Source organism: Saccharomyces eubayanus, chromosome III, assembly GCF_001298625.1.
Source record: "Saccharomyces eubayanus strain FM1318 chromosome III, whole genome shotgun sequence".
Taxonomy (NCBI): domain Eukaryota; kingdom Fungi; phylum Ascomycota; class Saccharomycetes; order Saccharomycetales; family Saccharomycetaceae; genus Saccharomyces; species Saccharomyces eubayanus.
The window spans coordinates 255,012-265,128 of NC_030978.1; the positions used below are offsets into that span (position 1 = coordinate 255,012).

General features: G+C 44.2%; 7 protein-coding genes across 7 annotated transcripts in view; 5 read left to right on the plus strand and 2 right to left on the minus strand.

Moving 5' to 3' along the window:
* Positions 1-28: 28 nt before the first annotated feature.
* Positions 29-415, plus strand: AHC2 (Ahc2p; the record flags this gene model as incomplete). The annotated part of the gene is made up of 1 exon (XM_018364041.1): positions 29-415. The coding sequence occupies one exon, from the start codon at positions 29-31 to the stop codon at positions 413-415; it is 387 nt and encodes a 128-aa protein (XP_018223445.1).
* Positions 416-728: 313 nt separating this feature from the next.
* On the plus strand, positions 729-1,112 carry TRX3 (Trx3p; the record flags this gene model as incomplete). The annotated part of the gene is made up of 1 exon (XM_018364042.1): positions 729-1,112. The coding sequence occupies one exon, from the start codon at positions 729-731 to the stop codon at positions 1,110-1,112; it is 384 nt and encodes a 127-aa protein (XP_018223446.1).
* Positions 1,113-1,491: 379 nt separating this feature from the next.
* On the minus strand, positions 1,492-3,636 carry TUP1 (chromatin-silencing transcriptional regulator TUP1; the record flags this gene model as incomplete). Its single annotated transcript, XM_018364043.1, has 1 exon — positions 1,492-3,636. The coding sequence occupies one exon, from the start codon at positions 3,634-3,636 to the stop codon at positions 1,492-1,494; it is 2,145 nt and encodes a 714-aa protein (XP_018223447.1).
* Positions 3,637-4,583: 947 nt separating this feature from the next.
* Positions 4,584-5,159, plus strand: CSM1 (Csm1p; the record flags this gene model as incomplete). The annotated part of the gene is made up of 1 exon (XM_018364044.1): positions 4,584-5,159. One exon carries the CDS (start codon positions 4,584-4,586, stop codon positions 5,157-5,159), a length of 576 nt encoding a protein of 191 aa, XP_018223448.1.
* A 54-nt stretch (positions 5,160-5,213) lies between these two features.
* DI49_0828 (uncharacterized protein) lies at positions 5,214-5,666 on the minus strand (the record flags this gene model as incomplete). The annotated part of the gene is made up of 1 exon (XM_018364045.1): positions 5,214-5,666. One exon carries the CDS (start codon positions 5,664-5,666, stop codon positions 5,214-5,216), a length of 453 nt encoding a protein of 150 aa, XP_018223449.1.
* A 605-nt stretch (positions 5,667-6,271) lies between these two features.
* ABP1 (Abp1p) lies at positions 6,272-8,071 on the plus strand (the record flags this gene model as incomplete). The annotated part of the gene is made up of 1 exon (XM_018364046.1): positions 6,272-8,071. One exon carries the CDS (start codon positions 6,272-6,274, stop codon positions 8,069-8,071), a length of 1,800 nt encoding a protein of 599 aa, XP_018223450.1.
* A 560-nt stretch (positions 8,072-8,631) lies between these two features.
* DI49_0830 (uncharacterized protein) overlaps positions 8,632-10,117 on the plus strand; it is a gene marked incomplete at both ends in the record, with an annotated part of 3,867 nt that continues 2,381 nt past the window's right edge. The window contains one exon of the mRNA XM_018364047.1: positions 8,632-10,117. This exon is cut by the window's right edge and continues 2,381 nt beyond it. Within this exon, the coding sequence (XP_018223451.1) occupies positions 8,632-10,117 (1,486 nt within the window).

Sequence of the window (10,117 nt, forward strand, 5' to 3'; positions counted from 1 at the left end):
CCAGCGCATATTGGATTATATAACTGGAATGATCACTCCCAAGGGCACGTACGAATCGGTGGCCAAGTTCCAAGAGGCGAACCTACGTGAAGATCTCGATTACGCCGTGCTTGAACAACGCAAGACGCAGCTAGAGACCCTCATCGTTGAAAGAGAATCGTTCATCAAGAACCTGTGCGGTCTCTTCCACAGGGTTCAAAAGACCAAGAATTACCAGGAATTTGTAGATGTGTTGACGGGGAGCAGGGATTTACTACGAGAAATATTCACTGTGGAGAATGGATTTCAGAAGCAAAATTGGGCCAATCATGAGGACATTCCCCAGATAGACTGGGACAGGTTTGCTCTAGATATTAACGCTTATATAGCGAAAAACGACCAGTTGCTGGCACTGTATGAAGATGGCTTTTTGTGATTAATTCGCCTGTATGGACATTCAAACTTGTTCTAATTTTATATATACTTTATGTATTTAGAACAACCAAAACTATAAATAATGATAATGAGTTACAATACCGTATATTGTTTCGAGTCCCAGTACGTTGCACTCATGCATGCGTGTCTGTGTGTTTATTTCCAAGTATCAGTGGTATATAGATTACCTCTGTTATAATTTATTGTTTCCACATAAAGGGAAAAATCGCCCCGATTTTGGTATAAAGTAAGACTAACCCCCTTCTTTTGCTAATCAATTCTAGTCTATTCTTTGAAACAGAAGTAAAGCCGCCATGTTGTTCTGTAGACCTACCATAAGAGCGGTGATCAGGCCTCTACAATATACAAGGTTTCAATCCTCGTATTCCAATATCACTAAATTGACCAATCTAATAGAATTTAAAAACCTGGTCAAGCAAAATGACAAGTTAGTTATTGATTTCTATGCCACCTGGTGCGGTCCCTGTAAGATGATGCAACCACACTTGACAAAGCTAATTCAAGCTTACCCAGAAGTGAGATTTGTCAAATGCGATGTGGACGAAGCACCAGATATTGCCAAGGAATGTGAAGTGACGGCTATGCCCACTTTTGTTCTTGGGAAAGATGGTCAACTCATAGGAAAGATCATTGGAGCCAATCCTGCCGCTTTGGAAAAGGAAATTAAGGACCTATAATTACAAATTGTTATATTCATAAACACATGTAGTTTTTTTTAGCTTTAAATATGAGAAAGAAAATAGATATAGTAAATAATATATATAAAAAGAAAAAAAAAGCTTATACAATATACAACAAATTCGTACCAACTAGAAGATAATGAATTATAATTTTGAAGACACAGAAAAAGGAGAGGAGCGATGAGTGGTGGAAAGAGAACGATTGTTTTCTTTTAGTGTACCTGAATCATAACATAACAAAATAATAGATAGAAAATGGAATAGGGAAAAGAGATAAAAAAATAGAATAGAGAGGAAAAAAGATATAATGACAATGAATTGAATAATAGTTTAGTTAGTTACATTTGTAAAGTGTTCCTTTTTTTGTGTTCTGTTCTTAATTTGGTGCAATTTTTTTGTATTTCCAAATTCTTGCTTTACAATCACCACTACCAGTAGCAAAAACGTTATATTCGGGGCCTAACGGAGATCCGTTTGCCACGGCCACGGATATAACTGAATTTCTATGGCCCTGCAACATCAACAACGGATTACCAGACTTCTTGTCCCAAAATAGGACACCGCGGTCTTTGGAACCTGACAGAATGTATTCATCATTTTGCGTGGTGGCCACGGACAACACAAAGTCTTTGTGGCCGATATATGTAACTTCACAAGTACCGGAATTTGGTGTCTTAGAATCGCTCTTGTTGTTGGCGTTTTGTAAATTCCAAAGTTTAACGGATCTATCTAATGAACCGGATACAACGCTTTCACCATCTCTGGTGAAGACAACGCTATAAACGGAGTCCTTGTGACCCGTGCCTGACTCGTTTTCAGAATCCAGTCTTTCTACTAAGAACCCAGTTTCGGAATCCCAAACTCTCACGGCACGATCTAACGAACCGGCAGCAATGTATTTACCATCGCCTGGTGATACAGCCACGGTGGTAACGCCGTCCTCAATGGACAAAGTTAACGAACACTGACCTGTGCGTAAATCCCAAATACGGACAGTACGATCACCGGAACCGGAGACCAATTTGTCGCCTGAGGGGAAGTAGTCTAAAGAATAGATGTCTTGTTCGTGACCTTGTAGAATCATAACGATTTTCCTATTTTCGATATCCCAGATTCTAATTAGTCTGTCTTCAGCACCTGTGGCCAAGAATTTCCCATCTGGTGAAAAACATACTGAACGGATGTACAAGTCGGATGATGGTGTGGACGACGTGTTTAAATTTTCCACGTCTTTGGCCAACTCGGCTGCTGTGGTCATTGCTGTGGTAGTAATTGTGGTGGTGGTTGTGGTGGTCATTGTGTTGTTGTCCGTGGATGTTGTTGTGTTGTTTTCTGTAACAGAGTTTCTGTGGTTGTTGGCGGCAGAATCGTCTGACAAGCGAGCCACCAAGGACCCGTCGGAGACACGGTACACTTGTGTGGTCTTGTTGCAGCCTGTGGCCAAGTATTCACCATCGTTACTGAACTTCACGCAACAAACGACAGAGGTGTGATCCAGAGATTTGTGTAGGTCAACATCGATGTCCCTTGGTAATGCTGGGTTGTATAGGATGTAGTAATCGTTTGTTTGTTTCTTCAGCGCATCGGGGACAGATTGAGAGTCCAAGTCGAGCAGGAAAGGGGGGATAGGTTTGGAGTGGTTAGCTCTTTGATCGTAGGGGACCAAATAATGATCTTGGTGTAAATCGGTGGGCTTGGCATCCTCCTCCTTAGGTTTGATTTCGGGCTCGGCTGCAGTAGTGGTTGTGGTGATGGTAGACCCGATGTCATTTATCGTCGAGGAGGCGTTGTTGTTTTCTAGTTCAGTTTCCTTCAAAGTAGAATCTGGTGCCTTGACTGAGGGTAAAGTGGTTGTCTCCTTGGAAGCCGGGGACCCGTTGATTGCGGTATTGCTCAATGGGGCGACGGAAACCTGAGGCGGAGGCTGTTGGTGTTGTTGGAGTTGCTGGTGTTGCAATTGTTGTTGTGGGGGTAGCTGCTGTTGACTGTTTGCGGACACTACGGGCAAAGTAGTGGTGGGCAATTGAGAGCCGACTAGGGTGGGACGGCTAGCTTGTACTGGGAAGGCCGATGGTGAGCCGGTGTTTGTGTTTGCTGCTGGAGTAGTGGTAGCCGAGGTGGTGGCTGTTGGTTGCTGTGGAACTGGAACAGGCGCGGATGCAGCGGCTAACTGCTGCTGCTGTTGCAAATGTTGCTGGACCTGCTGTTGCTGTTGCTGGACCTGTTGTTGTTGAACAGTCAAAGAGGCGATCTGATGGTCTCTTTGTTCCAGCCCCAATTTCAGGTGCTTGATCTCCTCTTCATACGCATCCTTCATTTTCCTGTGAGTCAGCTCCAGTTCATAGACGGTGTTTCTAATCTGCTGCATCTCGGCCAATTGCTGGTTCATTTTGAAGTCGTAGTCCTTTTGGTTTTGGAGGCGGTAGGTGTTTGCCTCTTGCGAGACCTGGACGAACTCTTGCCTAATGGCGTCGAGAAGCTCGTTCAGTTTATTCTGCGTATTCGAAACGCTGGCAGTCATCTTGGTTGGTTGGAAAGGTTACAAAAGAAAACCACGATTTTAATTTTTTTTTCTCCCACTACTTATCAAAGACAAAAAAGACAATAGAAAAAGAGAGAGTAGAACTGTTATAGGCGCTAGGTGTAAATTCGCGTGGAAGAAGAGTACACAATTGCAAAGGATAGATATAGGCGCACGTGTTCAGCCGGTTGTTCTTGTTCCACCGTTGTGTACGAATGGGGGGGTGATTTCTCTCTATTTGTTTACGTAAGTATATATTGTTTTGTTTTGTTGTTTGTTGCTTTGACGGGAGTGCTTTTTCAATTTTTTCGCAGTTTTTCAGTTTTTTTTTAGAAAATCCAGAATTTCAGGGTTCGTTTGAGGTGATGTTTACCAAGGGCTTGAATCCGGATACTTTAGGTTATAGTGTCTAAATGCTTTTAGACGGCCTAGGGTAAACGAAGGTGTACTAGGGTACAAATAGGGCTTTTTCTTCTTTTTTCTTTTTTTTCCGGTTTATTTGTTTATTTATTTATTTATTTATGTTTTATGTAGTAGTGTCTGTAATTCATAAGATGGTCACTATGTGCACAAGGGAGACAGCAGGGCTGTAGTTTTCGTCCACAAAAGGCGTTCTTATTCCGCAATTAAGCGTACCGCATTCTTGCCACTCCGCGTAGTACACGCCACAGCGGAGTGTACTACGACACATTGACAGGATCAGGCAGGGAGGACCGCCCTATGTCGTGTCGTATCGTATCGTATCGTATCGTATCGTATCTTAGTAGTCTCCTGGCCTGCATTGACTTATTTGGTATGCGCCTTTCTCCCTTCTCTTTTTTTTGTTTGTTTATAGTTCAGCATCTTGTATTTGTTTACATTGAAAAATCGGTAGCAAAAAGCTGAAGTGAAATCAAAACAGTAAAGGACGGACGGCACACACAGAAAGAGCAAGAGTGGCAACTGCAATGGACCCGCTGACCGTGTACAAGAACTCTGTCAAGCAACAGATTGATTCCGCAGACCTGTTGGTGGCCAACCTGGTCAACGAGAACTTCATACTCTCGGAGAAGCTGAATACAGACTCAAGCGAGATCAAACAGCTGCAGAAGCAAATCGAGTCGCTAAACGCACAGGTGAAGGACCTTGAGACACAGGTGTCCCAGCACACCGAAAATTCCGAGATTATAAAGGACCTGTACGAGTACCTCTGCAACGTACGTGTCCACAAGACATACGAGGACGACTCCGGGCTGTGGTTCGACATCTCGCAGGGCACCCACACGGAGGGCGCCGCCGCCGACGACTACTCGATAATGGACTACAAGCTCGGATTTGTCAAGGGCCAAGCCCAAATCACAGAGGTCATCTACGCACCCGTCCTCAAGCAGCGCTCCACCGAGGAACTGTACTCGCTGCAGTCCAAACTGCCCGAGTACCTCTTCGAAACGTTGAGTTTCCCCCTCTCGTCGCTGAACCAGTTCTACAACAAAATCGCCAAGTGTCTAAACAAGAAAAGAGAGAGGAAAGAGGAAACCGAGTAAACTACATAACGTCTATCTATCATTTTGTGTCTATATCTCTATACATAAATCTGACTATTCCTTTGCATATTTGATCTCGCCGTTCGAGCCCACAACCAGGCTTTTCAAAAACGCCTTCTTTGCATCCTTGTCCTTGACGGTCTTCAGAATCTTGTACAACGACTCACCCTTGTTGAGCTCGATGCCGTTTGAGGCCTTCTTGGGCTTCTCGACCTTATTGGCGGCAGGCTTCTCGGCCTTCTTGGCAACAGGGGTCTCGACCTTCTTGGCAGGAGCCGCCGAAGCAGCCGCCGGCTGCTTCGGCTTCTTCTTGCCCTTGTACAGCGCCTTCTGGTACTTCTCGTCCTCGCTGATGCAAGACGTATGGTTCTTGTAGCTTACGCCGTCATCGAATGTCTTGGAGCAATCTATGCACGTGTAATACGCCTGTGGGCACCTGTAATAGTGCTTTTCCGTATTCTTCTTTGGAACAGTGTCGTTGCACACCTCGCAATTAAACGTAACCATCCTTATAATACTGCTTCTCGACTACCTTTGCTTGCTGTCGTGTGTAGCCTAGTATAAAGGCTCATCGCAAATTAAAATTTTTCACTTTTTTCACCTTTCCCGCCAGGTAAAAAAGCAACCAAAAGAGTGGGACTTTTAATAATAGCCGAACCAGTAATTCACATTCTCTGCATCTGCACCAGCACTGAGACCCCCCCCTCCCCCTTTCCCCCATTTGTTGTGAGATTCATCGTGAGGTTCACTTGTCTGGGTAGCAATGGTGGCCGGAGAATAAGACTGTTTGTAGCAGACACCCGTCCAGAGGAAGTGTAAAAGTACGCCTTCTTGCCGTACGTACTGAGTGTCTCGATTCTAGCAACGCATGCATCCTCTTTCTCTGCTCTTGTCTGGCATGCTCTTGCAACTGCTTTCTCTTGGTGTGTACCAGCCTGGATCTACATCACGTGGCCTGGTACATCTTATTTTAACTAGTTTTCCACAATGCGAAAAAACCTCGATAATAATGAAAAAAAATGATATAATAGGGGTCTTGGTGTTGGAGGTTTGCCGTATGGACACGAAAGCACATACACAGCATAAACGTAAGCATCCACGAACCAATCGCAATGGCCTTGGAACCTATTGATTACACTACCCACTCGAGAGAGATCGACGCCGAGTATCTGAAGATCGTCAGAGGCTCCGACCCTGACACCACTTGGTTGATCATTTCACCCAATGCGAAGAAAGAGTACATGCCTGAGGCCACTGGCTCTTCTTTCCACGACTTCTTGCAGTCATTCGACGACACAAAGGTGCAGTATGGGCTGGCACGTGTTTCTCCTCCTGGCTCAGACGTCGAGAAGATCATCATCATTGGTTGGTGTCCCGACTCTGCCCCATTGAAGACAAGGGCCTCTTTCGCCGCCAATTTTGCCACCGTGGCCAATAACCTCTTCAAGGGCTACCACGTTCAGGTCACTGCTAGAGATGAGGACGACCTTGACGAAAACGAATTGTTGATGAAAATCAGCAATGCTGCCGGTGCCCGTTACTCCATCCAAACCTCCTCCAAGCAGCAAGGCAAGGCCTCTACTCCCCCCGTGAAGAGATCGTTTACTTCTTCCAAAAGTCCCGCTCCAGCCCCAGAGAAGGTGCCTGTCAAGAAAACACCTTCCCCAGCTCCTGCCGTCGAGGTTTCTTCCCGTAACGATGGTGACAACGACGACTGGAATGAACCTGAATTGAAAGAACGTGACTTTGATGAGTCTCCTCTAAAGCCAAACCAATCTTCATATAAACCTATCGGTAAGATCGACTTGCAAAAAGTCATTGCCGAAGAAAAGGCCAAGGAAGACCCACGTCTTGTTCAAAAGCCATCCATTGCTGGTTCCAAGATCGATCCTACTTCAGATATCGCACAACTGAAAAGCGAATCAAAATCTCAAAGGGTGTCTGAAATGAACTCCTTTTTGGGTACTACTAAAGCTCCTTCCGTGGTGGAACCATTGAAAAACGACGATAAAGTCATCAAAGGTTTCAGAAACGAGAAGTCTCCCGCCCAATTATGGGCTGAAAGGAAGGCGAAACAGAATGCCGGAAACGTGCCAACGAAGACCGAAACACCAGAGCCTGAAGTCGCAGAGCCTGAGTCCGATGGCGAACCTGACGTTAAGGATTTGAAGTCAAAATTTGAGAAAATGGCTGCTTCTAACGATTCAGAAGAAGAAGAGAAAATCGTGCCCCCACCAAGGAAATCTGAACCAACTATCATCTCACCAAAACCCTTTTCCAAACCACAAGAATCCTCCAAGACTGAAGAGCCTCAACAGTCCAAGGCTGATTACAAGAAAATTGGCAATCCATTGCCCGGTATGCACATTGAAGCGGAAAACGAAGACGACCAAGAAGACGATGACGACTGGGATGACGACGAAAACGAGACCCCTCAACCTTCTTTGCCTTCTAGAAACGTCGCTCCAGAACCAGTAAAGCAAATGGAAGAGCCTGAACAAGAACATAGACAAGCCGTACCAGGTTTGCCTTCTAGAGACTCAATTCCTCCTCCAAAAGAAGAAGAAGAAGAAGAAGAAGAAGAACCTGAAGAAGAGGAACCTGAAGAAGAAGAACCTGAAGAAGAGGAGGAGAACGAACAACCTGCCCGTCAACTACCATCAAGAAACTCGGCTGCACCACCACCACCCCCAAGACGAGCCACTCCCGAGGAAAAGCCAAAGGAAAAGGAAAATCCATGGGCCACTGCAGAATACGACTACGATGCTGCCGAAGATAACGAATTGACCTTTGCGGAAAACGACAAGATCATCAATATCGAATTTGTCGACGACGATTGGTGGTTAGGTGAACTGGAAAAAGACGGCTCTAAGGGTCTTTTCCCTAGTAACTATGTCTCTTTGGGAAACTAAAATCGCTTCTACGCCCCAACCCCCTTTTATATCATTCTTACGTAAATGCTTACAGAGATGTTGAAGCTCTTGTATAGATACTTTCACGAGCCCTTTTTGAAGAAACCATATATTATTTTGTTTTCRTTTTGTTTCCATTTACGACTGCTGTGTTTATTTATTTTTCACAAGGTGCTTACACGGCGTTGTGAAAAACTCGAACATAAAACACAGGCTGAAACAAATGCTTTACACTGCCTTTACACAACTCTAGTTCAAGTCACTATCTGCATTTTCAGTATTGTTTCAGCACCACCTCAGATTTGTGCCAGTCATCTCTATCACATAGCCGCTTTCCCTAATAACCACTATTTTGTGGACTCATTCAGTGCCTTTAGAGAAATGTTAGAGGTTAGTTTTAATCCATGGTCTCCCATCTAGATTAACAGAGATGCAGAGAGTCCTGCTGCATATATAAATTGGTTCCATTTCAGTGCAATTGAATGTCTCTATGTCTCTTTCTTATGTTGTAATTTTTAGTAATATGCAAAATACATTACAAGAATAATCGTCTACCTATTATGACTGTAATGAACTCATTCGTGTCTTTAGGTTTGATATATTCGACATTGAGTCTCCTAACAAGAGCCAATGCCCAAATTGTGCTTTACCAGAATACTTCTGCAACACCCATCTCTAATGCAGAAACGAGCTCTCTGACAGAGTTTTACGACACTTCATCAACTTACGAGTTGCCGCATTCCATATCATATGTGCGGTCTTCAATAAACTCCGTCTCTGTACCCAGCTCTTCCCCATCTTTGGTAACATCAGGTTCCCCCGAGGTTGCAATTTCCTCTACTCCATCGTCTGTTTACACGGTTGCTTCTTCACTAGTATCCTCCGATGGTCATGTTAGTTCCTCATACTTCGATGCATCATCTGGGATGCCAACTTCGTCATTATCGGAACCTGTTTCTTTATCTACCGTTTCCTCTTCTTCTGCGAGTACACCTGTTTCCTCTTCAATCGTACAATCTAATGACATCTCTCAATCGTCGTTTGGTTCACTGGAGTCATCAACCACTGTTTCGTCTTCTAGTGATGTAATTTTGTCGAGCTCATTGGGATCTTCATCCGTTGTTTTATCGAGTAGTTGGTCTGTGTCGAGTTCATTGGAACCTTCAACAGCCATTCCATCTTCTACTGCTTCGACTTTGTCAAATTCAGTGGGGTATTCAACGACTTCTTCGAAATTAAGAGAACCTGACACCATTTCATCTAGCGCAACTTCCACTTCGACGACTGTTCCTGATTCAACATCTCTAACTGGCTCAGATGGTTACGAAGGTACTGTTATTTCATCGCTATCAGGTTTCTTTTCTTCAGAAAGTTCCACTCAAACTTCATCAGTACCTCTATCTGTTTTTTCAAGTGGCTCTATGCTCAGTTCAACTGTCCAAACCACTTCCAGTATCCCTACGCTAAATGAGGCATATACTTTAAGTTCTACATTTACACATGCTGATAGCACTTCATCATCTTTAATACCGACATCGGAATTATCTAGTGTGATTTCAATGAACTCATCAGATTCAGTTGCTTCTGACTTYAGCACTTCCATACGTATAGCAAGTGTCAACTCCCTAGCTTCAACCTCAGGCTCAACCACACTGTACGATAGTCCAACTCAACCTCTATCATCGTTACCTACTGTCTCTATTTCCACCACTGCTACGAATGACCATTCGTCTATCGCAACATCAAGTTTGGATCAAATCACGAAGAGTGACATAGTCAATGCCACTACTACTACTACTTCGATTTCTACTTCCACAACTATGCCTACTGCCTCGGCGACCTCTGAGGATTCAGTTGATTTCACAGCATTTAGCTCAGGAGGTTCTTTAACGAATAACTCCACCACTCGTGATTTTACAACTTCTATCACTGTCCTAGCTACAAGCGAAACCACAAAGCAGGAGGATGGATCAAGTTCTACATCGTCGTTGTCCCAAACAACATGGGTTGTTGTTAACACGACAAATACTCAAGGATCTTCGACTA